This window comes from Typha latifolia, chromosome 5 (assembly GCF_019914945.1).
Source record: "Typha latifolia isolate L0001 chromosome 5, TyphaL0001v2, whole genome shotgun sequence".
Classification (NCBI taxonomy): Eukaryota; Viridiplantae; Streptophyta; class Magnoliopsida; order Poales; family Typhaceae; genus Typha; species Typha latifolia.
Genome location: NC_133090.1, coordinates 12,372,781 through 12,399,150, shown reverse-complemented (window position 1 = coordinate 12,399,150; position 26,370 = coordinate 12,372,781). Strand labels below are relative to the sequence as shown.

The following is a 26,370-nucleotide window of genomic DNA, read 5'->3' as shown; positions in this document are numbered from 1 at the left end:
TCTACTTGTATTCTATCGGCTATTCCGAGGTCAAAATTCCAATCACTTCGTAGTTGACCCGCGCCAAGTCGTCTCCTGCGGTTCTAGTCTCTCCTCCGATCGCGAAAAACTTTAGGTTTCGTTTCTTCCAATCGATTCGGCGATTGCGGTTGCTTCACGGATGTACGTGTTTTGTTTCGCATCTGAATTTGGAGCTAATTTTTTGATGCGTCCTGTTAATCTAGGGTTTGGCATGAGTATGTATGTGATTTAAATATTTAATAAGTTCTTCCGTTGTTGCATTTGATTACGGAAAGTGATAGCATGTGTTAGTACTAGGGGTGAATACGGATCAGATAGTGGCAAACCATATCCATATCCACTATAATTTTGATACGGATTGCTTGCTGTATTGAATTCCGCGATATTACTCAAATCTATTGCATAATTGGTACATATATATAGAAAGTGTTTTTTGGATTCACATAAAATACAAAATCAGGTCTCGTTATACTCTTATTTCAATATTTACATTGTATTTAAATTATATGGATAAATGGATTTGGATTGGATAACATTCTTCAACCCCTATCCATATCTGCTGAAGACTAGATATCGAGAACGATAGGAAAATATCGATCCACATTTCATCGGATCTTATTTGACCCAATTTCACCCCTAGGTATTAGGTTTATGTACAATTTCATAATTTTCAGCATATTTAGTGTGTGAGTCATTTTCTAGTTGCTGATGTATTGGAGTTCTGAAAAGTTATGTTTTAGAAAAAGAAAAAAGCAGAACATGTTATTCTTTTATAAAAAAATCTGTACAAGTTAATAATATGTATGGCTTTTACTTGCTTAATTTGTTTATTATCTCAGATATTAGTTCATTTGCATTTACTTTGGAATCTGTTCCTAGATATTATCTTTAAACATATTCATAAGTGTTTAACAATATGAAATCCTCTTTTTTTTATATGCAGTAGCTTATCATGGCATCAAAGCGAATTTTAAAAGAACTGAAGGATTTGCAGAAGGACCCCCCTACATCCTGCAGTGCAGGTGTGTTCGCACTGCCAGAATAGATTGCTTTATTCTATAGATACCCTTATTAATTTCTTCTATTTTCTGCAAAGCACTATGTAACTCATTGTGCACCACTACTAGTTCTTTTTCCTGTTCTTTTTCTGGGTAGTTCAAGAGAACATAATACTGAAGCTTGTATTGGAATTTGGAGGTCTAGTTCTAGTTCTTTCTCCTAGTAGTTCTGTTGTGTTAATACTTAATACAGGGCATGCTTGAAAGCAAGTTAAGTGAAATTTGTATTGCAGCTACTTGTTGGCAAGATTATTTATCTAATGATTTCTGTGACCTTGTTTGGTGGGTGAAATGTAGTCATTATTTATACTTTATAACACTTGTGGGAAGTCAATTTCACATGTTGGTTCTTATAGATTTTGAAATCTAGTTTTAGAGCCATACAAAATATACTTTCTAGTGCAAATACTAATGTTAGCTGATTATGTTAATTATACATTTGAACAAATGCTAACAGCTCCTGGTGTTGCAAAGGCTTTTAGGAGTTATTCTGAGTTAGGAACTTCGGATTAAAAATGTGTTTTGGGCATGGTCTGAATTGTGGTTCTCATTCTGAAGAAGTGGATGAAGAACCTATGGCTAAGATTATGGATAAGGAAGAGGCCAATCCAATTGTCTTGGAGCAATTTTTCTTCACTTTGTCTCTATCATCAACATTCAAAATCATTCAACGCCGGTAGGATGGGCCAGAGCATTTTGTGAGCGACCTACGAAAGTTAACAATGAAGTTCAAAAACAATGTACTACAAGCTTAAATTTATGCTGGACAATTATGTTGTTCTCAAATTAGAAAGAATTGTTAGCCCAAAATTTAGCTCCAATTATGTGAGGCTTGGGCCAGAATGTTGTTATTGATCAGCTTTGTCTAGGTATTTCATGCATGACCTTTCTGTGATCACTATGTTAGAATTGTTACGTAGGCAGAAAATTAGAAAACCAACCCATACGCAAATTGATAGTAGAAGTTCTTTTTCTGCAATGTTCCAAAAAATTGGATCATGATATTGGAATGCAGGTGGCCAAGGTATTGCTGTTATAAGTAGGTAAGTGTCATCCAAATGTATTTTTTATCCAAGTCTGATACAGTTAAGACTTTTTTGGGTATGTTTAACATAGGAAGATGTAAATAGTAAGAAAAGGAAGCACATTAAGAATAAAAAAGAAAAGGATAGGTTGTGAACTTTTGAAGACTTGCTAAAGATTATGTAGAAAAGTAGAAATCATAACAAAGTGTAGACCATGCCAAAGTCTCAATTAACTTAAAGAGGGAACTTGTATTCTTATTACTGAATAGTGAGTTGTCAAATAAGATCATAAATACCTACATTCAGAATTTTATAACTGTGATTAGGTAGCTAGTCATCGGCATTTTGTGTGTAATCTATTTATTTCTACCCATAATATATGTTAGTATGGTCCACTCAGTATCTGCATTATTCAACTCTAGTAAGCTCGGTCCTTTGTGGATTCAGTTTATTCACAATGGTCAAGGGGATGCATTGGCATCTGTGGCAGCATATGTGGGTGCATGTACAGATGTTTTGACCACCACTTTGGTAATTTCTTCTTTGCTTTTCTCAGGTCCTGCGGATGAAGACATGTTTCATCGGCAAGCAACAATTATTGGACCCAGTGATAGTCCTTATGCTGGTGGTCTGTACTTAATAGATATTCATTTCCCTCCAGATTATCCATTCAAACCACCAAAGGTACCATGATCTAACACTATGTATTACGATTTTGGTATTTTGGTTTATTCTCTTGTGCTCATCCACTTGATGAACAACTTTTACTTGGGTTGTACTTTCAATTAAATATGACTCTTCAGGTGTTTTGTTCATTTGCAACTCAATCTGAAGCAGTTCAATAATTGCTAAGACATTCTAGAACATATTCTATCATCTAGCATGCTGATATCTGATCCATGAGCATTTACTTTAGGTTGATTTGCTTACGAGCTCATATTTTATCAGAGATAGTGCATTAGTTGTAAGTTGATCTCTGAAGAGAGACGCTAGCATATCTCTAAAGTTGTCAGGGTACCCCAAGGAATGTAGTATCCATGCAGTAATCCAATCGTTCATTTGAGAGGTTTGGTTATGCAGTGTGCTCCTTTGACATGCTAATTGTTTCAAAACAAGCCTTGAAAGTGCTTGGAATCAATGCGCATTACATGAAGCCAATTAATGTAGACAGGAAAAGACCTGGAATACTGATTATAATCATTGAAAGTTTGAAGCGGCTTACTATCAGCCCAAGTTAGTATCATCTTGCGATTTTAATTCAGTTTATTTTATGGAGTTCTTTTCTTTTTGGTAAACCTTTTGTATTGTAATCAGTGTCTAACCATAGTAGTATTAGAATGGGCAACCTACTAATTACATTATGGGTTGGGTAAATCTCAGTTGAGAGATTTGGCTTCTGACATATTAGGTCGATTCATGCAGGTTTCCTGCAGGACTTAAAATAATGCAAATTGCAATAATCTTTTGTTCTCACAATGCACTTATTAGTTGTATTCAATAAATTTTTAAACGGTAGCAGGCCAGATATACTGGGGCCTGTTTGTATAAAGTAAGAGGTTACTTGGACTGTTGATTTAGTAGTTTTTGGATTTATTTGAACCGAGTGCAACACAGGAGAGACACATTGTGAGTGCTGTGTATCCTTAAGGGGATTGTGAGGAGGGGCCTTGGAGGTGATTTCTGGAGTGCCAGGTAGAGAGAGATGTCTGGAAGAGAGGTTGTGGTCAACACTCATTAGCTGTTAAGGCGCTGAATGCTGCAGGATATCATGCCAATATGTTGGCAGGCATGTGCAGGCAATCGATCAAGATCAACAACATGTTGGGGCCTTTGTTTTAACTTTTTTTAACCCATAATGGCAGAGAAACTATCTATCTTCTCTCTAGCTGGAAATGGAGCCTCCTTTAAGCCTTATACACAGGAACTTTTAATAAAGAAGAGTTGTCTGTTTATCTGATTATTTGGTAAATATTTTTCACCTTTTTGTCTACTTTAGTCCGGATTGAGGCTTGTCTGTTTTGTGTGACAAATGCTGCTTTGTCACCATATTTTCCAACTGCATATAAACTGATGTCACACAGGATCATAATTTTGATCTGTTTAATTGTCATTCAGCTACAGCAAGTTCTATTAATTTTTTAGGTTTTTTCTAAGTAGATACTCAATGCATGAATTCTTTTCCATAGGTTGCTTTCAAGACTAAGGTCTTTCATCCAAACATCAACAGCAACGGTAGCATCTGCTTAGATATTCTCAAAGAGCAGTGGAGTCCTGCCCTAACAATCTCCAAGGTATAACATCAGTTTAAAATAATGTGGTCCTTTTGTGATGCATTTAGAAGAATCATCGGTTGCAATAACTAATATGCTATTTCTCTGTCCTGGTAATGCTTCTGAAAGGAATGATAATTTCTTGAGTCTTGCTTTTTTATTCCCATACCATTTGGATGTTTCGCATTTATAATTGTGGAAACTACATGTATTCGTCCTATAAAGACAAATTTTGTTTTATTACCGTCAAAACAGTCTTCTCTTGTAGCATTCTAATGTCATTTAGTGAAGTCAAAACTTAGACCTTTTGCTCTTCTTTCAACCTAATTCACCTTTCCAGATGAGAAGTCATTAGTACTTTCTTGCAGAATGACAAGAATAATAACTAAGTTATTGAGAAAAGTTCATTCATATAAGTAATGCTATCTGAAGCATTAACAAGGGGATTGATCCCAGCAAAGATATGTTCCTAAATAACAAGGTGTGATTTTTACATAATAGATGCCTTTGTTGCTTACATCCATACAAATGGATGGTCTGTTCTGCTATGATCTCCCATTGCTCAGTATTGGCAATCAAGCCAGTTTTAGAGATGACTGCATTTTTAATTCTTGATTAGATGATACTAATAGGAGAAATTCATAATTTTCAATAGGTTTTGCTCTCGATCTGCTCTTTGTTGACGGATCCCAATCCGGATGACCCTCTTGTTCCTGAGATTGCCCACATGTATAAAACCGACAGAGCCAAGTATGAAGCCACTGCTCGAAGCTGGACAGAGAAATACGCTATGTGATGAAGGTCCTCATCTTGCTTATTCTACTCAAGTGTCGCATATTCTGGTCAAAATTCTTCGTCCTCCTGTTATGGCTTCAGGCAATTTGTGTGACGTTGTACTTGTAGTTAATTCAGGCAGGTTTCTATGTCACTGTGGAGATTCTCATTTCTCTTACATTTAATAAGATACACACACGCTCATGTTCCTTTGGATGGTGATTTTTACTACGCAATTAATATGTATAAATTCAAGGACGTTTTAAGTTGCGATCTCGAACCGTTTTGGCCTTGAATCATCTTTCTATTAGCTAAAGCTATTTTATATTTGGTTCGGTTTGCTTTGACTAAATATTATTATTTTAAAGGTATTTCGGTGTTTCATTGGAGGCAGGGAGGAATTGAACCTATCACTCTGCGTACCTTTGATAGGTTCTCTCTCTCGACCACTCAACGATCTCAATTCACGTACAGTATATCAGTATGATCTTGAGTAAATTTTTTTTGTGAAATAAGATCGCCAATTCCAAGTTTCAGCAAGTAGAATTAATTTTGCAAATTATTATAGGAAACTAAACTATTAAGCTGTTTTAGAGGAATGGGTGCCATGCATGAGAAGAGAATAGCATTCAACCAGACCTTAAAATGACGTCTAAATCTAATGTGGTGTTTTGCACCTAAATTTGGACATCCAAACTTAAGCTATGAGAGACGAATACGATGATATAACTGGCTAACTATAGTAGAGCTCGTAGGTATATTTCTCATGATCAATATTGTGGAGAAATTATTTAGTGGTTTAGTGGCTTGATTTAGTTTAATTTGGTTGATGACTTGGTAGGTCGGTTAATTTAGCAGCACAGCGATTTAGAGTAGGTCTCGACGGCATTTAGTTTGGAGCAATTATACAGCGATGCATATAGCCTTCGGGGTCGATGAATGTTATAAAAAAAATTTTATTTAGCAATATATTAAAAAGAAATAAAATAAAAAGAGAATATGATGATATAATATAAACGTAAATAGATGATTTTGAGGTAGTATGTGTACTAAAAAAAATCAAAATAGATAAGAATGCAAATCTTAAATCGATAGATGACCTTGAGTTTGGAAAAGAAAAGAAAAGAGTCAAAAATATCTTCAAATTTATAAACTGATACGAAATAGACAGGCCTCGTCCTCCTCTCCTCTTCGTCAACTTTATATCCTACTCTTGACTCTTCTTCGTCAACTTTATATTCCATGTGTTTTAGTAATGATAATAATAAATGTTATATTCCATGGGCGATTCCGAGCCCGAGGTCAGATTTTGCAAAATAGTCGACTCGCTCCAATCTATTTCTTCTGTTTCCGGTCTCCACGAACTTCAATCCGATTCTGAGTATTTATTCCGACTCCGGTTGCTTCTGTATGCTCTCTTTGATTGTTTTCTTTTTCGTCTTGTATGAGTTCATTTATTGATGCATTATGTTAATCTAGGGTTTCCTGGTGCGTTCATATGTGATTTAACCCGTCCATGGTTTTTTCTTTTGTTTGTAGTGATTTTAATAAGTTCTTTTGCTGTCGCATTCGAGTAGAAAGAGGTATTAATTGAGTCATTTTCTGGTTGTTATTATCTTCTTTTTTTGAATTAGTAACTCGTTTTGGATTATGCCAGACTTTAATTCATTTGCATTCAGATTTTATCTCTAAAGTTCTTTTACCTAAATGCTTAATTTATGAAAAATCTCTCTTTTCGATATGCAGAAGCTTATCATGGCAAGAAAACGTATCTTAAATGAACTGAAGGATTCGCAGAAGGATCCTCCTCCGTACCGCACTGCAGGTACAGTCTAGATTAATTTCTCCGTATTAATTAATTGTTCCTTCTATTTTCTGCAAAACTATATGTAATTCATTGGGTGCCACTAATACTTAATTCTTCTTCTGGTTGGTTCAAGAAGAAAGTAATATTCAAGTTTGTAGCATTTCTTTAAGGAGATCTATTGTGTTAAAACTGGTCAAGTGGTCATGCTTGATAGCAAATGAAATTTTTCTCTAATGATTTCTGCAACCTTGTTGCTAGAGGAATGCAGTTCGTTTCACATCCTGTGAGAGACCCTTTTCACACCTTGGTGCTTGTAAACTTGGAAATCTAGTTCTAGAGCCATAAGAAACATACTTTCTAATGCAAATCCTAATGCGGGCAGCTTATATTAATCATATGTTTGAGGAAGTGGCCAAAGTTCCTGGAGTTACATAGAAGTTATTTTGGGTTGGGAACTCCAGGTAAGTCCTATCAGATCTTTTATTTAATCAAATTTGAGGTGCACCGTTGAATAGATCCGCCTCACAAAATGAACAGGGAATAGTCTGTTATAAAGGAGGCAACCCAAAAACAGAGCAAATCATTCCATTTCCCTGATTAATGGGAAGAGGAATTGGTATCTGAATTGTGGGTCTGAAGAAGCAGAGCAAAGATTTCAGATGGCTGAGATTGTGAATAAGGAAGAGGTGGTTCGGTTGACCTGGAGCAAAATATTTATCTTGTCTCTATCATTAGTGTGATGTTTCCTGACTGGACCAAAACATTCAACTCCGACGGGATGGGCGAGAGCTTTGTAAGGAACCTGCAAAAGTTGAAATATAACAAAGTAAAATGAAGCCTATTGTTCTCAATGAAAACAAAGGTTATTTCCCATGTTATCAATAGTATATAGTCAACAAATGAGGAAACCAATCTATACAGAAGTCCATGGTAGGAGTCCATTTTCTGCAATATACCAAACTCAGGTCATGGTATTGCAATGTAGGTGGCCAAGGTAGTTGTATAGTGTCTGCAAGTAGGTGAATGCCATCAAACTATATATGTCATCAAGTTCTGATACAGTTAACTAAGGAGTATGTAATAATTGGACAAGGAAATTTAATAAAGTGCGAAAAGAAAAAGGATAAGCCGTAACTTTGGGTACATATTAAAGGTTATTGTTAGAAATCATATCTCAAATAGTCAGTTAGCGAAACAAAACCATAAATATCTACATTCATAATTTTTTAACTGAGTTTATGTAGCTACTCAGTCTACATACAATGCTCAACCCACTTATTTGTACCTATAGTGTATGTTAGTAGGTGACTCACTCAATATATGCATTATGAAATAGTACTATGCTAGGCCATATGTGGATATTCAGTTTTATTCATGCCTCTCAAGGGCGTGCCTCAGTATCTGTCTTAGCATAGCTGTTTAGACTTTAGAACACTGCCTTTTTTGTAATTTTTTTTTCCTCCCAGGTCCTGTGGCTGAAGACCTTTTTCATTGGCAAGCAGCAATTATTGGGCCCAGAGATAGTCTTTGTGCTGGCTGTGTATACTTTTAAGATATTCATTTCCCTCAAGATTATCCTTTCAAACCACAAAAGGTATCATGATCTAACACTATGTATTATTATTATTATTATTATGTCATTTTGGTTTATTCTCTTGTGCTAAACCACTTAATGACCAATGAGTTATACTTTGAAGTAAATTGTGACTCCTCAGGGCTTTTGGTTGTTCACCAATCAATTTTGAAACAAGAAGCAGTTTCTGTTCATCAATATATAGCGAAAACACTCTGAAATATGTTTTATCATCTAGCATGCTGAAATCTGATTAATGAGAATTTACTTTAGATTGGTTTTATACCTGAGCGTATTCAGGAACCTGTTGGGTTTTTTTTTCCTGTAGTTGAGTGGGCATTCTCATCAAAAATATTGTCAATGGCGCAGTTTGTAATGTTCTTAAGTACTATTTCCAATGGGATAAAATCATAAAATATCTTCAGATACTAAAGTATGTTCTTACAACATAAGTCTCCACATGATCATAACAAATATTAGAAATCCAAACACATGAAGGAAGAAAATGATCCCTCTATATTTTTATTGTGCATAAAGTTCCTTTAGCGCTTAAGGTGTATCACAAAGAACAAAGCATCTGTCAAGCAATCCAACCTTCCATTGCAGGGTTTGATAGTCAGCAATACAAAGCTTTCAATATAAAGTCTTAGGCCTCCTATATGCATTATCCTAATATGCTCTTTTGACATTCTAATTATTTCAAAATAGGCTTTAGAGGTACTTCAAATAAATGTGCACTAGATAAATCAATTTTCATGTATGCAGTTAAACACCTGGAATACTAAACATAAATGCTGAAGTGGTTACTATCAGCCCAAGTATTATAGTAGAATTTTAGTTTAAGCTATTATATTTTCTGAGATTTATTTTAGGTGAACTTTCTGTATTGTAATCACTACTCATAGTCTAATTGAGTAGTATTAGAAATGCACAACCTATTAATTATATTATGGTTTGGGTAAACTCTCAGGGCTTTAACCTTTGAAATCTTTGTTGTCCGTTAATGCAAGCTTCCTCTAGGAATTTAAATAATGTAGTCTGTGATAAATTTGTGTGCTCACAATGAGCTGATCTTAGTCGTATACGCAAGTGAAGGCAATTGATCTAGGTCTACGATAGATTAGGACCTCTGCATATACGCATAGTGGTAGAGCAACCGTCTATCTTTTTGTTTCAGACTGGAAACTGAGACTGCTTTAACACGGAAACTTCTAACAACGAAGAGTTGCCTGCACCATGTGGAGGTAGAATATTGTGTAAGAAGTTATTTCTGAGAACTTGAGATTTAGTTGATTATCCAGTAAGTCCTCTTGTCATCTTTTTTAGGCTTTTAGTCTGGATGAAGCTTGTCTGTTTGTTTGACAAATTATGCTTTGTTATTGTATATGTCACCCATATATAAACCGATGACATACAGGGTCTTATATTTAGGATCATTTTGATCCTGCTAATTGTTATCAAACAAGAAGTTTTTCCCCCTACGTAGAGACTCCATACCTGAATTCTTTTCCATTTTTAGGTTTTGCTTTCAAGACTAAGATCTTTCATCCAAACATCAACTGCTTCGGTAAAATCAGCTTGGTGGTCCTGCCTTAAAAAAAATTTCCATTCTCAAACATCAGCGGAGTCCTGCCTTAAAAATCTCAAAGGTATATTGGCCCTTTCCTAATGCACCTACAAGTATAATTTCCTGCAATGACATTTTATCTATCTCGCTATTGTTTCTGGACGGAATGGTGGTGTAAGTTCTTCATTTTCTTCATTCCCATAAGGTGCTCATTTAGATGTTTACTGTTTAAAATTGTGAAAACTACATTTAATCTGCCTGAAAAGATGATTTCTTTTTTACAATTGTCAAAAATCTTATTCTTCCTCTTTTCTCTTGTAGCATTCTAACGGTATTTAGTCAGGTCAAGACCTAGATCTTCAAACTGTTCTCTGTTCAACATATTCCACCTATCTACATATTCCCTTTTCTTGTAGTGTCTTTACTACTTGCATACAAAGATGAGCATGTTCATGTTCCCTTTTCTCTCCCAATGATGTCATATTCCTACAGAATGAAACCTAATCCACACACACTCTACAAACATACTATGCAAACTGTGGCATTATCTTGTGCATTAACGAGATGGTTTTGAGTTGGAGAGAGAAACTATTAAAGAGTCCGGTAAGTTACCACATTATCAACAACATATCGAAATTCTATAAATGTGTTTGTTGCTTATGTTCCTAACAATCAAGCTGTCTAGGTTTTGCTTTCAATCTGGTCGGTATTGGTGGATCTCATCCACTTCCAGATGCCCATCTTGTTCCTCGTATTGCCCATACGTACGAGAAAGACAAAGCCACCGTCCGAAGCTGGACAGAGAAATATGCTATGGATGCTCATCTTACTAAGAAGAAGAAGTCACACTTTCTGGCCAAAATTCTTCACTCTTTCCTGTTACAGTTTAATAACACGGACATGCTCGTCTTTCGTTTGTCATGCAATTCATGTGTCATAGTTTTGATGGACGTCGAGTTTGTGGTCGCGGATAGTTTGACATTAGATTTATATATTCGAATTATTTTAACTAAAAAATCCTCCAACTTTTAGTGCACGTCTACCTTGTTATATAAAGGATGGTAACAACTCTGGATGTGTTCAATTGAAATTAATGAATTGTATCTTATAAGTTATGACAAATATTAATTCGAAGAATATTAAATATTTGGTTCGGTTTGTTCTGACTTTTTTTTAATAATTAAATCTTGAGTCCAAGTAAGTTGACATCTTTATGGGAATTTATCAAATAGTATATTGGTATGAAATCGAGTGATTATTTTGGTGTTGAAATGAGATTATCACGTTGAGATAATTAACATCATCACACCACTACACACCAAAATTCGAAAGAAGAAAATAAAGAAAGAGAGAGAGAGAGAAGAAAAGAAAAATTAGAGAGTTAGAAAGAGTGAAATCTTCGATTGAAGTCAAAATCCGGGAACACACTAGTAGTATAATTACAACCAACAAGTCTTCATCAAGATGAAGCCACATCATTATCAAACAGAGCATTTCTCCGACGTCTCCTCGCCCTTGCCGTCAACGCCCAGCACCGACATCGGCGAGGTCTCGCCACCGAACTCGCCCTCGTCGCAGTGCTCCGCCACGGCCGCCGGGTTCTCGGTCCGGAAGTTAGTGACGGCCTTCGCGCCCCTCATCCTCACGGCGGCGCGGTCGTACGCGGTGGCCGCCTCCTCCGCCGTGTCGAACGTGCCTAACCAAACCCTCCTCCTCTTGACCGGATCGCGGATCTCCGCCGCCCACCGCCCCCACGGCCGCCGCCGCACGCCGCGGAACACCCTCTCCGCTGCACGCCTCGGCCGGCTCGCCGCCGCCGCGGCCGCGGGAACCTCGAGCACGCTCCTCTTGGCCGGGCGCCCCGAGCGCTCCCCGCCGCTCGACGACGAGGAGGAGGAGTCGGTGGCGTCGGCGTCGGCGACGAGGATCCGCACGATCCTCGTCGCGTTACGCGATCTCTTATCGGATCGGGCCATTACCCGATCGACGGACGGGCTCAGAATTCCATTAAGAGAGGAATAAGAGCTTACCTGAGGAAGAGGTCACGATTAGGGCTTCCAGCTAGGGTTTTCGGGCGGGAAATAAGAGGATGAGTTCAGGGGAGAGAGAGAGAGAGAGAGAATAAATCGAGAATATAAACCACAAAGATGCTTCGGGGCGTTTTAGTAATTCCGGTGGGACACGTCAGTCTAAGCTAGGTGGCTTCGCTCGCCCGACTGCGCAGCACCGTGGAAAGTCGAGGGTCTGTGTAACTGTGTTTTATAATGTCGACACGATTTTGTAATAAGGAGCGGGTCAACTATTTTTCAAATCGGTACCTGGAAAAGATGAGAGTGGGTAACTCGCAAATGATAAAAATGCAGGGTTTGAAGTGCAAATTAGCCTTTACGTATACAAACATACGGCTGGAAACTAATTCACACATAATAAACGAGAGGGTAACTTTAGGACCAGTTGCATCTGATATATATATTTTTTTATTCTTTTCTTTTATGATGAGAGTTGCATCTGCTAGTTGAATCGAGCATAAGTAGAGGACATTCAAGTACAAATATCTATACGAGCGCCATTTTCTGGAAACTTGTTCCAAATAACTCATTTGATGCCTTATTTTTGCTCTATTACAGGTTGCCAGTAATATGACATGCTTCTCAATGTACAGTATCATATGTAAACTGTCAGAAGCAGTAAACAAGTTTTTTTTTTTCAAGCAGAACGCAAACTTCTGTAAGTTGCATAAGTGAAGTTTGGATGCAAAAAGTTTTAAATTACAAGGAGAGAAAAGAAAAAGAAATGATTTTTTTGTGAGACAAGCAGTCGGATATCAGTGTATCTGTGTATGGGGCGAACTGTCTTCAAGTAAGGATATCAATAGCCTCTTTAAGTGCCTGAATGAAGATATCCACCTCTTCTTTAGTGTTGTAGAAGTGAAGGCTAGCACGTGCACTTGCGTCGATCCGTAAGGTGCGGTGGAGGAGCTGCGCACAATGATGTCCGGATCTAATCGCTACTCCATGCTGAAAAAGGAACAGCTTGACCATCAAAAGACTTTCTTACACTGTTCACGTTTACTATTCACCAAAACTATTTCACGCGCAATAACAATAATATAACGTAGACACATCCATATTAAGGCCACATGTTCAGCTTTGAATATTTGGGACAAGGAAATTGCTTGATAGTTCCAATTAAAGAAGGCATACAATTTTGAAGAAAATAAAAGGCATATAATAAACAGCACTTCGTTACTAACATCAGAAATAAAAGTTTCCACGTACCAGGTTGTTTACTAATGTTGCAATATCTGTAGGATGAACATTTCCAACATTAAATGAACAAAGAGGAGCACGGTGAGTGGCAACCGAAGGAGCAGGACCATAGATGTGCACATTTGGAACCGACATAAGTCTGTCATACAGATAGTTTGCCAACTCCTTCTGCAAAGGGGCAAAAATACAAATGCAAATCAAATTCATCACTGAAATCAACCATCTCATTCTGATCCAAATGGAAAATCATAGGACACATGACATGACATTTGCAGACACTGCTCTCACAAATATGAGGCCAAAAGGTCGCATGTTTCTCATCATAAAAAAGATCCCATGATGGTAGAGCTAGAACTACCACCAGAAAAAAAAAAAAAAAAGGAAAATGAGCCAACAAGACTAAATTTTATCACCTAATATCATTGCAACAATGAAGCAATCCCGGTGCACAGATCTCACCCACTTCATGTTCAATGGCCATCTTAAATCACTAAAATCAAACAATAAAGTGATAAACCACCACATATCCTTAATGCCAACAAAATACAAAGGTAAAATGACTCGTACAGAAGTATTATTACTTAAACATCAATTATTCAACAAAATTACTCTGATCTCCATGACAGGTGCTCCAATAAGTCAATTGTAGACTTGACATGAAAACAAAATCCAAGATTGATTAACAATTTTGTCACTACTCACTAGCTATACATAATAACGTTAAAACTTAGCTACTTCTACTTTTTTATTTTTATAATATTTACTTTTTTTTCTCAAAATTCAAAAAGCTTCGCCTCAGTTAATTACAATTCACCGAAGACAAACTAAGATCTCTAATCTTCCCTATAAACTCGGAAGGCAGTCACTCAGATCAGTACATATTAATTCACCGAAGCTTTTTTTCCCTAATAACAAAGATGAGAAGGTTACAAAAAAAATTGGCAAAATTTTATGACAGATTACCAACCTCAAATCAACCCTCCAATGCTCCAACCAACAAAAATCAACCAAGGGAACTTGCACAAAGGTTATGAGGCAATAGGTAAGTAGAATAACCTATTTAAGTATAGGTTCACACAATGCAAAAGCAAGCCCTCCAAAATAGTCCTCTAGACATAAAAATAGCCTAGACTAGGATAATGAGGATGACAAGTTTTGATTTAGGGTAGGCCAAAGAGCCATAAAGATCAAACCTATAAGAATTATTCTTGGTAAGTGAACATTCTATATCTATGAGATGAGATTTATCAAATCTGCAGCATGAAGATTACTAACATCCATTGTTTTAAAAATTTCCGCCTTAACGCCTAGGCTTCCATCCTATATAGAATATAACTAGGCTCCGTTTAAGTCCCACCTAGGTGACCGTCTTAGCATCTCATATCATATTTTAATATGTAGATTGACTTTGAAATTCAGAATTAATGTACATATTGATGAATTAGTGTATTTGAATAGCACACTATAGTTCTTAACAAGAATACATTAGTATATTGTTTAGATTGTGGGTATTAATTTTAACTTCTTCGCTAACTATTTCTTTTATTTGTTTATTTATTAACCGTCTTAAGGCTAGGCGCCGCCTAGGCATCCACCTAGTGCCTAGGAGCTACATGATCCCTTGTCGCCTACAATCTTTTAAAACCTTGCTGACATCCATGTTATCATCACCTCAAAACTATGGACAGAATAATAGACATACTTACCTCATAATCATGGATTCTTTGCATGCCAATATTGGATAAATAATCAATTGCTGCCCCCAATCCTATAGCTTCCGCAATTGCAGGAGTTCCAGCCTCAAATCTGCATTAGCCAAAGTATAATTGGAACATAGCACCACAAGGTCATTAGTATTCCAAACTACAGATAACATCATGCAGAGAGTGATACACGTAAAATTAAAAACTGCCTCAAGGGAAAGAATTTGAATGAGCTAATTTGTCTCATACTCTCATGATCCAGCTTAATATAGGGTATGCAGAGTACTTGCTTTTAGGCAGAAAATATAACTAAAATTTGCACATTTCCAACTTATATCTTATCAGTCATCAATGTACTGAAATGCTTTGTTGTTCATGGTGAAACTTTAAAGAAGATAAATTGTTAATTGTTAACTTTGAAACTTTCAAAAAGAAGGATAAACAAGGATATCAGAGATGTAAAGCAAGATAACCTGGAAGGAGGTTCAGCATATGTGGAGTAATCGTTGAACACATCAGCAATCATTTCACCACCACCTGACGAGAAATCAAAATGTTAACCAAGATAAAGCACAAAAAAAGTATATTATTGCTGAAAGTTATAACAGACAAGGTCAACAGTGACTCAACATCCTACTAAAACCACGTATGTGAAGATAATTACATTATCTTACCTAAAAATGGAGGCATACATGACAAGAGCTCGCTTTTACCATATAAGAAACCGATCCCTGTAGGCCCACACATCTGAGAGATATTTAGTCTTTAACATCCTAAGACAGGCTTTTCGGATCTTATTCAAACTAAGTGGGTCTACAATCACAAACCTTGTGTGATGATGCGACAAGGAAATCAGCGCCAAGCTTTTGAACATCAACTACCATATGTGGAACACTTTGACAAGCATCTACAAGAACCTTCGCACCAACCTTGTGTGACCAGACCACAATATCCTCGATAGGAAGTTGAGAACCTGAATACAAAAAACAAAAATAACCACTGATGCTGAAAATTGGAAATTCTATAGTAATCCACCATCTTCTAGTGGTTTAGTTAGAAACTAAAATAGAGATGGAAACTTCACCGACAACCATATTATCCTTTAGTTAATAACCTGGAATGGAAGAGTTCTCAACTTTGAATCATGGAACATGATGATTTCAATTTTTGGCTGAAATTGATATGTTTCAGTAGAGAATGGTTCAAAACCGATGCAAAATTCACTATTAAGTCGAAACCATCAAGATTGTTGGTTTTGAGTCCCTGATTTTGGACTGTTCTTGGTCAGCACTAATTTGCCGAAGTCCATACATTAAATTGTTCTTTCTGAGGATTTAAACAGAGGAACTTTGAATGTCTCCTTTTTCAGTATTTGGTGGAAAGATCCACCTCTCAAAAGTATTGATATGACAGTTAACCAAATTACATGTAAATATATAATATCATGTGATGTTTGTTGTTCCTGCCACCTAGGTGACATCCAGGGCTTTCTCTATTGTTGTAGAAGGAACTTGAAGAAGATTCTTATTTCAGGCAAAAACTGACCAAAAGGCACATCTTATAAATGACAATACTGTTTGGTGATCTTTAAGTCAAAATATTATTTCACAAGGTGGTTCATTTATATCCAATTTATCTATATAGGACATATAAGGCTGACAGGAGTTTTCATTAACACCACCTCCCAGTAAAGTACATACCAACCAAGCTCGTGTAGTTGTTGTATCTAGCTCAGCTAATAGCAGCAATATGCCATTCCATTTTGAATTCCTTGAAACAATCTATGAGTTAAAGACAAATTACCTACCTCAAACTCTAGTCTCTGTCATGATTTTATACTCCTTAACAGCCAAGGAAATTCTTGTAAGCACCTTCTATTTGCATGACAATGATTTGCATAAGCAGTGCTGCTAAATCTCATGAGTTACATAAAAGGTCCACAAGTTTGCCTATATTAATGGTTCACAAAATAGCAACAATTCCACTTTTGGCACAAGAACTATGATTTTAATTTAAGACAAATGTAAGAACTATGATTTCATATACATTGACGACGTTGAGAGCTTTTTTCACTGTCTGAAGTAGCCATTTTGCATATCTACAAATGCAAGAAGTTATTTTCTCCAGATCAAACTGATTGGGGTAGCAATTTCTTATTTATTGATGTATGCAATCAATACAAGTTTCCTTGCTTCTAGAGGGGTGACAAAATATCAAATTAGGTTATCAATACTTACTTGCTTCCTACAGTCTATGTTTAATATAGGCACACACTTTAGTTGGAATTTGGAACATACAATAAGACATTTAACAAACAAACTAAAAGATGCGGCCCCACAAAATATTTACATACCAAGTGCATTTGAGACATGATGAACAACTACAATCTTTGTCTTGTTTGACAGAAGCTCCTTCAACTGCTTGATATCTGGAACCTCTTCTTCTGTCAATCCGACATACTTCAAAGTTGCACCAGTTTTTTTAGCAACAAATTGCCAAGGAACTATAGCACTATGATGCTCCGCAATTGTAAGTAGTATCTAAAGAAGAGTGAGCACACATAAGCACTTAGAGGTGTAAATATAAAACATACAAGGAAGTATACATAATATCTACTATTACCAAAAAAATTAAAATAAACTGAAACCGCCAACCAAGGCCCTCACAAGCTACAATTGCCAAACTTCAAGACTTGATCCTTAATAAGAAGACCGTAAAGAGAAAATGCACCTCATCTCCAGACTTTAAGTTGGATATGCCCCATGAATAGGCTACTAAATTGATTGCTTCAGTAGCATTACGAGTAAATACAATCTCTCTGCTTTCCGATGCATTTACAAAATCTGCAACTTTGTTTCTCGCTTCCTCATATTTATCTGTTGCCTTCAAACTGACCTCAGAAGTAAAAGAAAAATTAGTCAGGACTTTAAAACTATTTGCATCAAATTTAGATATTTCACTTATATTTTATTTTCCATGTTTAAACATATCATATTGCATAAATGAAATTAGGATAAGCTAAAGATCTGGTTAACATATTCAAAGAGGTTATATCATAAGGCAGGTTGTCATTCTTATTGCTTGTAAGACTCCAGAATTCGAAATTGATTTCTAATTCTTATCACTTATAAGACACTGGATTTAATTGTATTAATGATACTTATATACGTCTCCTCCCTTTACGGTTATTTGTTCCCTTAATAATGCTTCTGACATTTAAAATTAAAAGTTCCTACAACCTTAAGATAGTAAATGTAATTCTCATAATCTTTCATAAGTAATAAGGTAGGTAGTATTTCATATTCATATGAAAATTATTTCCCGTATAGAGAACTAACAGATTTAGGGTTCTAAATTCTCTTGTATAATAAAAAGAATAGTTCACAATGAAATACTTCTGCCCTACCTATGTGAAAAGCTAGAAAGTTGTTTACCACAAACAGATGCAACAGAAAGAATATAGTACCTGAGGGAGTGGATGCCTCGATGAACGTTCGCATTATAGGATTGGTAGTACTCATCTAAAGCCTCGATAACACTAGAAGGTTTCTGAGAAGTAGCGGCATTATCCAAGTACACCAACTTTATGCCATTAAACTCCTACAATTCCAACAATTCTCACTTAAATTACTATGAGACAGCTAACCACAAATTCCAAGTATTGATTCGAGAGTAGTAGTAGTTTGGCATCAATAACAACCACTGTATCGATAATGTAGCTCGAAGTCTTAAACAAAGAGATCGATACTGTCGCAAAACAAAACAAAAAAAAAATCCGTGCGCCGATGCGAATACCTGGTGAAGGATGGGGAAGTCGGGCCTGGTGATGTCGCCGAGCGAAGTGGACTCCGCGACGCCGGAAGGGGCCGGTGTGGAAGCGGCAAAGGAAGAGGAGAACCTCGAGAGACGTGAACAGGATCTGTGCAAATTCCAGCTAGGGTTCGGGTTTCGGAGGAGGAGGAGGGGCCGATAGTGCGAGCGAGAGAGCGGGGAGAGAAGCTTCTTGGAGAAGGAGCGAGGGGTTGGAGACGAAGGGAAGTGGCAAAGCGACGCCATACGCGGACGGATTGGAGCGGCGGTTGTTAAATTGCGTGATAAAATGAAAGGAAAAATAGAAGAATATGATAGGAGGAGGACGTGACAAGCGAGCCTCCCAGGGGCACCGCCTCATTGACATTGTATTCCAGTATTCTTGGTCGGTAGAAAATGGTGTTTACTTGAGTGAAGTAAAAATAAATAAATAAAAATCCTTAAAAAAAAGTTAAAAAGAGAAAGTCAAATTATTTTTTTTAATTTATTTTTTGTAATCAGGATAAAGTTGAATACCGATAGGATACGAATCAAATACTTGTAGATAGGTCACCACTTTTACATATCAAAACATACAAATACAATTAATCTTTCCACCGTTCTTTTTCTTTTGAATATATAAGAACTAGTGATGTTTTTATTCGAAATTTACAGACAATTGATATATATATATATATATATATATATATATATTCGTTATTTAGCTTTGTTAAGAAAAACAATAAAATTGATGGCTAATGATATTAAACTAAATAATTTAGTTGTCTAAAAAGATTCAGTTACTGTGAAATGGCCCATGCAGGTCTCGAACCTGCGACCTTCGCGTTATTAGCACGACGCTCTAACCAACTGAGCTAATAGGCCAATTTGCTGTCATTTAAATTTTTTATCTAATTAAATAAATAACAACCTCTTATTCCTAAATATTATAGTACCTACATTCTAAGAATACAAATACTATTTATTAAAATTATATATTATACCACCCAATAATCCAATTATTAATCTATCTTTTAATTTTTATCCCATTAATATATTAAATCAAAAAATATTTATCATAATTTTATAAAAACAAAATTACATTTATTCTATCTTTTATTTCACTTTATATCACATCAAGATAATTATTATACAATCATTCTACATATTATTACCAGTGAACATAGAAATAGTTATTACTAAAATAAAATTCCTATTTTAAAAATAATAAATAAGAATATCTATTCTTGCGATTGTTTTTAAAAGGAAATACTATCCACTTTAGAGCCATCTTTCGTTAACCTAGCTGGGAATCTTGTAACCTTATTGTACTGCAACTACACCCAGAATCTTCTTTGCAGAATATTTTATGTTGAACTGAGAACTAATTTAGAATGTATGTATATATATATATATATGGAGTACGAGGTGCATCTGGAGTGCCACCAGTTTGATTGATAGCTGATATTTAACTAAAATATTTGGACAAAGTAGTCCAACAACTGCTATTAAGTTAATTTCATCACCGATAACTTGGCATTAAATGTTAATCCAGACTTGCACTATTGTCCCTTTGTACAGTACATTAATAATTGCTTGTCCGTTTGATGGTTTAATTGTTTACTTTTCAAAGCCCAAATGTAGACTTTTCTAAGATGCTATGGTTTACTAATATGAACTCTAATTTTAGCTGCTTGTCTTTTTTTCATCTAGTGCAGGTAGTTAGCTTTTCCTTTTCACAACAAATTCATCGTGTCATTAGATTCGAGTTATATAAGTAGGTTGACATTTATTGTGCTTCTCTGGGCCACTGGGATTACCGTCTTTAATTACCCGTTGGGATCTTTAAGAGATGGTAATTAACATGTACGTGGTAATAGATGCAAAAGAAGAATAGCTCTCAGAATAGGATGAATTATTTGGTAGCTTAATTTTGGATCCACATATCCTCTTATTTCTTTCTCACTCGTTAATTTCTTATAACTAATCCCAGGTGAGAAGATTTGACAGATGAAGTTTCCTGGTTGAGAGTGACGAGTTGAATAAGTATACATATCTACTCTGGAGAGTGCAGTCGGCATACTATGTATTCATTCTATCAACCAGTCACAGTTTGAACGGACTGACTATATCTCTATTCCATCATAAATCTTGCATGGTAATGTGAATCCATCGACAGACCCTTCATTTCAAACAGTCATGGACCCTATATCTATATACTTTATGATGTATTGATGTTGCCAACATTGGTATCCTAGTTTTGATATTATTTAGTGTGTATAGTTTAAAACTAATAGATTATATATATAAATTTATGTTGTTTTTTTTTTTTTGATTAATTTAAGTACTTAGATCAACAGCAGGGGAGTTAATTGAAACAGTATATATAAGAGTCGAAGCACATGCTTGAAGTTGCCATGCACTATTGCGACACGAGGTGACATGAGAAGAAGATATCAATTTCTTGGCAGCGTATAATTTGTTTTGGTCGCAAAAATTAATGGACAGATCGATAGCTCCCCGTAACTGATGTAATAAATTCTACGTCAGATTCCGGGCCAAATCTAAGAACATTAGAATTAGCTTAATCACAAGATTATAGCCTGTCTCTCTCTCTCGATCTGTTTGTTTTATTGTCTCTTCTAGCCGACCTCACAACTTCCGTTGAACGAGTAAAATGGCCATACGTATACTTGTTGACTGACCTTATAAGAGAAAAGCCAAAGACTTTAGTACTCGTAAACAAGCCTATCTACTGGAGCGTGAAAGAATTAAAAGCTAAGATTAACCAGAGGGGGTGCAGCCACTGATCACTGGTGCAGAGAGAGGATCTTGTATCCTAGTGAGAATGCGTGAAGTTTTCCCTTTGACGTACTGACAACATCCACATGACCAAATTGGATCAGTTATGTTGATGTCTGGGTAGCTTTATATATTGGAGAAAAGGATCTGGAGCTCTCACATATCCTGCATACATACAGATATTCTGAGGGACACTGAAAATAGATCTGTAGACTATATATATATATATATATATATATATACGTTGCATTCACCATCTCATCTCATGGCGTCTCCGGTTCCGCTGCCGTTTCCTTTCGATCATCTGACGGTGATTGAGGAGATCAACCGGGGGCGAGAGCTGACGGTGGAGCTCCGAGCGCTTGTTCTTGGGTCAACGCCGAGCGGCGACGGGTGCTCGGAGATGGTGAGAGAGCACTTTGAGAAGATACTCAAATGTTGCACGATGGCTCTCTCCCTGCTGCAATCCGATGGGTGCCGGTGGCCGACGGCCGGCGGCGATGGCGAGGAGAGGAGCAAGATTAGTTTGGCGAAGCAAGATAATAAGCTAGTTGGCCATAAGAGGAGGTATACATACATACATACATACATACATACATACATATTTTTATGTCCACCTTCATCATGCAACATAAGATTTATGCCCATAACTTTTGCTCATCAAAAGCAATCTAATTACTTTGGTAGATATACATAACATCTAGTATCTAATTTTTCTTTTTCTCTCCTTAACTCACTGTAAACTAAACAGGAGGCAGGTGGTGTCTCCAACCGTTATAACAACTGTTCCACACTACGATGGCCACCAATGGAGAAAATATGGAGAGAAGATGATCAAAGGATTCAAATACCCAAGGTCAACCATTGTTCTTTAATTTCAATCTAATTAAAATATCCCGATTAATTAGAACACCTAATAATCTAGCTTCCTTCTCTCAACTTAAGAGTACTACTAATTGGAATCATCGATATTGTCATGGCATTAATTAAGCAGGAGCTACTATAGATGCACCTACAGCAAAGAGCAAGGATGCCGAGCAACCAAGACAGTGCAGAAGGAGGACGACGGCGGCAGCCTGCCTAACTTCGCCGTCGTCTACACATCGCCGCACACCTGCGAGACCGACGCCGCCAACTCGCCGTTCGTCGTCGACTCGTCGTCGCAGAACCTCACACAAGAGAAGCAGCAGCAGCAGTCTTCTCCCACTTCATATGCCACTGTAGAGAACCTGAGCCAGTACAGCAGCCCATGTGTTAGTAATGACCAGCAGGAGGTTGATCGTATGTTCTCCCAGTTGACAGTTCCAGAGGAGTTTGAGAGGGCAATGGAGGTGCAGGAGATGCTGGATCTGGTAGAAAACTTCCCCTTAGATGCATACTGGGATCTAATGTGATTAGTTGGACAAATCCATGCAATTAATCTATTAGCTAGCTAGGGGTTTTGTGTTACTAAGAGATGCTTTAGAAGGATATATACCTTAAGAGTTATTAAACACATAATATATCCTATGTTGTTGTTGTTGTTAGTGTTATTGTTATTGTTGCTGTTATTTTTCTTTTTCTTTGTGAGGTTTGATTAATTAGAAGATGAATGAGAATGTTTGACAAATAAACATCAATCTATGATCATGGCTTCTGGGGCCCTATATAAGAATTAAATTTTGGAAGTCTGGTATCCATACTGGATGCCAAGTAAGTTGACTGTTAAGAGATTCTTGCATCACCCCTGCATGCTAATATGTCAGCATGGGTGAGAACTAAGAAGGTGGCATTTTGTCGATTTCACTGCTTATCAATTATTAGTGGGACCCATATAATTAAAAAAAAATCTAATGGATGATACTTTGTTATCTAATGAGCTGGAAGTCGAGAGAAATTATTTCACCACGTATCTGGTAAGATAAGTAAAATTAATTTTGTCTCTTAAGGAAAATAATAATTCAACACTAATACATAATAATACACATAACTCAGTCTTTTTCCATCATGTTAATAATAAAAAAAATTAATTGAAAACCTAAATAAAAAAATAAAACTTCTCAAAATACTCGTAGAATCTGTAGTGTAATTAATATCAAACGTAATTTTTGAGTATATTTAGGTCGCAATCAGATCAAAATAATATTAATTACTATCTGCTACTATGCTTTGAGATTAATCAATGAACATGAGAAACACGAAAATGTATTCTGTCCCCATCGATCATTTAATACGGTTGATGAGTAGGAAACGTCAAACCAAATTATAGTAGCAAATTCTTGATAGAGAGAGACTATGCTATTGACTGAGATAGGTTGGAACCTTGGAAGATTAATTAATACCTTATTCTTTATATAAGTTTGGTCCTAAAATAAATATACATGCTACGACTACACTAATTAATATCTTATACTTTATATGAGTTTGGTCCTAAAATAAAGATACATTTAAAAAAGAAAAAAAAATATTCCCTCTATAAAATTTTCTTCATGGTTGATCCATAGCTCAAAGTACCCAAAGTATATAACGCTTTTAGGATCAAATCCTCTGATAATTAATTAGAAAATATAAGGCATTTTTAAACTCACAACAGTGTATTCCTGGGGGCAATTCGTCCTAGTAGAATATCTCTGTGAAAATTATTCTCACGTTCATGTGAAGAGGTTCCAAACCTTTGAAAAATAAAACCTATAGTTTTGACTCTCAATAAGTGCCTCGTTATCAAAGAGTTTAGAGTACAAACTCTGGTATCTAGAAATAATATAGTCGTAGGCTAGGTTCTCCTATATAGTTTTAACACTATCAATAAAAATAATATTCTTCTCTTATTTTCTTTTAGTAATCCTACTCAATACATAAGATACTTAGGCTCATAGTTATAGAATAAGACTAATATTAATATAGTATATTATAATTTCTTATACTAGCTTAAGAAAACTTATACCAATATAACTTATTTTAATACATAATAATTATAGTTGCAAATGACTAAAATACCTTTTTATAATAAATAAGAAGAAGAAGAAGAAGAAGAAAAATAGTATATTCTTTCTAAGCAACCTAATTTGTAATGATTTTAGATTAAGAATCATTAATTCCGAATTAAGCACCACGCAAGTAATTTGTGTACGTGGGAAAGGAAAGGGAGATTTAGTAAATGGTTTCTTTTGGACCAGGCCTCGAGGTGGGGGGTGATCGATCGACGTCACCAAGGAGAAGGATGCTGACGCAGGCACGGTGACGTCAGGGTGCGTTCGTCATCATCCTCCCCGGGGAGTTTGTCTACTTGCCTGTTATTTAACTTTACCCCCCAACTGCATGAGTATTTTTAATGCATGGGGGCGGGCGAGGTGGGCGTTGGCGTCTTCTCCTTAATATTCTCTCCGGAGTGGGTCGGACTTGCAAGTTGCATGATGACTTAATTGACAGACGTGGAATGTTATGAACAGTTGATAGATGTTTTTTTTTTTTTTTTTTTTTTTTTGCATGAAAAACCTAGCTGGTTTTCGATTTGGCGAGTTAGTTCCGATTTCGATTCTCGTTGGATTTGAGATTTATTTTTCTATATTGACGGGACAGTATAAGATTGAGAAATGATTCCTGACTCTTCTTTTTATTTTCATCTTCTTGTGCTCCTTTTATCTCTTAAATTTTTTTATTTCTAAAATAAATCTTTATAATTATTGTTTAATTAATAATTAAAAAATTAATTAGAGATAATTGTGAGATAACTAAGATTAATTAAATAACAAAAAAAATATATGACTATATAATTATTTTTTGGTTATTCAATTAACCAAAAAATGACGCACCGCATTATGCTTTTAGTCTCTATGATATGAGTTTTTGATCAATCTACAATTATTGATAAAATAATAATAATTTTTTTTGTTATAGTTTGTAAACTATTTATCAAAGTATCAATTGTCATGCAATAGCAACATCACTGGGTTAATCGTTATCTCATAAAGGGAATTAATAAATCGCTTTCTAGGATAGTAATATATAAATTTATTGTTTTTATGATTTCTTTTTATTATCCTAAAGAAATAGTTATCTTTAATTGATAGAAGTAGCTGATTAAGATAACGACCTTATAGATAGCTTTAGATGTGATTCACTTATAAGAAATCTATGTGATTGTTTATTTGAAAAAAATATATATATATATAGTATTAAAATAATAATAATAAGTGTGGGAATATTTAAATTTGGGAAAGAATTGCAAATGGGTCAAAAACACCCTATAATATTCTTACCAAGTGATCTAGTGCTGATGTGATGTTCATGTAATAGTTCTAGATTATCCGGGATATGCTCCAATAATTAGCCTTCCTGTAGTGTAGATCACAAGTAGCTTTAAACATAGATTATTAATTATAAAAAAAATTTACTAAAATATAAGGTAAATTTTCTATTAGAGATAACATTATGTGATGCGTCATTTTATTTTCCAATGGAAGAAACTTTGGCTTACCTGAGGAATAAATACAAAGAGGTCATTCGTTCTAACTAACGAGAATAATTCGAGCTTGACCTTTAAACTGAGTTTAATTGAAGTCTATTTCAATCGAACTTAATTTAAGCCCCTAATTCGAGTCTAATGTAAATCCTATTCAAGGCGGTAGGATCACGCTTTGAATTAAATAAGGTTTAATTAAGCTTCAAGTTAATAGATCTTAATTCAATTCTCAATAATCACAAACCGTCCAGTCTTATCGATTTGACTAATA

General features: G+C 35.8%; 3 protein-coding genes, 1 long non-coding RNA gene and 1 other non-coding gene across 8 annotated transcripts; 3 read left to right on the top strand and 2 right to left on the bottom strand.

Annotated features, from left to right (window-relative positions):
- Window positions 1–7: 7 nt before the first annotated feature.
- On the top strand, window positions 8–5,428 carry LOC140788537 (ubiquitin-conjugating enzyme E2-17 kDa-like). Of its 4 annotated transcripts, none has more exons than XM_073137806.1 (5): window positions 8–115; window positions 965–1,043; window positions 2,661–2,788; window positions 4,291–4,395; window positions 5,030–5,428. In XM_073137806.1, exons 2-5 carry the CDS (start codon window positions 974–976, stop codon window positions 5,168–5,170), a joined length of 444 nt encoding a protein of 147 aa, XP_072993907.1. In that variant the 5' UTR covers window positions 8–115; window positions 965–973; the 3' UTR covers window positions 5,171–5,428. The 4 variants fall into 4 exon arrangements, with proteins under 4 accessions (XP_072993907.1, XP_072993904.1, XP_072993905.1 ...); XM_073137803.1 differs by having other exon boundaries at window positions 15–162; XM_073137804.1 differs by having other exon boundaries at window positions 27–240.
- Window positions 5,429–6,419: 991 nt separating this feature from the next.
- LOC140788535 (uncharacterized) lies at window positions 6,420–12,753 on the top strand. Its single transcript, XR_012109033.1, has 5 exons — window positions 6,420–6,556; window positions 6,895–6,973; window positions 8,422–8,549; window positions 10,048–10,177; window positions 12,723–12,753. It is a non-coding gene; the product is annotated as an uncharacterized lncRNA (long non-coding RNA).
- Window positions 12,665–19,255, bottom strand: LOC140788533 (cysteine desulfurase 1, chloroplastic-like). Its single transcript, XM_073137801.1, has 10 exons — window positions 18,863–19,255; window positions 18,534–18,667; window positions 17,798–17,957; window positions 17,421–17,607; window positions 15,895–16,040; window positions 15,742–15,814; window positions 15,541–15,604; window positions 15,071–15,170; window positions 13,374–13,532; window positions 12,665–13,112 (listed from the first exon to the last, which is right to left on the bottom strand). Exons 1-10 carry the CDS (start codon window positions 19,121–19,123, stop codon window positions 12,951–12,953), a joined length of 1,446 nt encoding a protein of 481 aa, XP_072993902.1. The 5' UTR covers window positions 19,124–19,255; the 3' UTR covers window positions 12,665–12,950.
- A 412-nt stretch (window positions 19,256–19,667) lies between these two features.
- TRNAI-AAU (transfer RNA isoleucine (anticodon AAU)) lies at window positions 19,668–19,741 on the bottom strand. Its single transcript has one exon. It is a non-coding gene; the product is annotated as a tRNA-Ile (tRNA).
- A 2,076-nt stretch (window positions 19,742–21,817) lies between these two features.
- On the top strand, window positions 21,818–23,271 carry LOC140789276 (probable WRKY transcription factor 70). Its single transcript, XM_073138915.1, has 3 exons — window positions 21,818–22,225; window positions 22,410–22,514; window positions 22,653–23,271. The coding sequence occupies exons 1-3, from the start codon at window positions 21,924–21,926 to the stop codon at window positions 23,050–23,052; spliced, it is 807 nt and encodes a 268-aa protein (XP_072995016.1). The 5' UTR covers window positions 21,818–21,923; the 3' UTR covers window positions 23,053–23,271.
- Window positions 23,272–26,370: the final 3,099 nt, after the last annotated feature.

Coding starts and splice junctions, on each gene's coding strand:
- LOC140788537 (XM_073137806.1), top strand. CDS start 974: ATGGCATCAAAGCGAATTTTAAAAGAACTGAAGGATTTGCAGAAGGAC. Junction 2,789..4,290: donor ATCCATTCAAACCACCAAAG/GTACCATGATCT, acceptor TCTTTTCCATAG/GTTGCTTTCAAGACTAAGGT. Junction 4,396..5,029: donor CTGCCCTAACAATCTCCAAG/GTATAACATCAG, acceptor AATTTTCAATAG/GTTTTGCTCTCGATCTGCTC.
- LOC140789276 (XM_073138915.1), top strand. CDS start 21,924: ATGGCGTCTCCGGTTCCGCTGCCGTTTCCTTTCGATCATCTGACGGTG. Junction 22,226..22,409: donor CTAGTTGGCCATAAGAGGAG/GTATACATACAT, acceptor TAAACTAAACAG/GAGGCAGGTGGTGTCTCCAA. Junction 22,515..22,652: donor AAAGGATTCAAATACCCAAG/GTCAACCATTGT, acceptor TTAATTAAGCAG/GAGCTACTATAGATGCACCT.
- LOC140788533 (XM_073137801.1), bottom strand. CDS start 19,123: ATGGCGTCGCTTTGCCACTTCCCTTCGTCTCCAACCCCTCGCTCCTTC. Junction 18,668..18,862: donor ACTTCCCCATCCTTCACCAG/GTATTCGCATCG, acceptor TTGGAATTGTAG/GAGTTTAATGGCATAAAGTT. Junction 13,533..15,070: donor AAAGAATCCATGATTATGAG/GTAAGTATGTCT, acceptor GCCCCTTTGCAG/AAGGAGTTGGCAAACTATCT.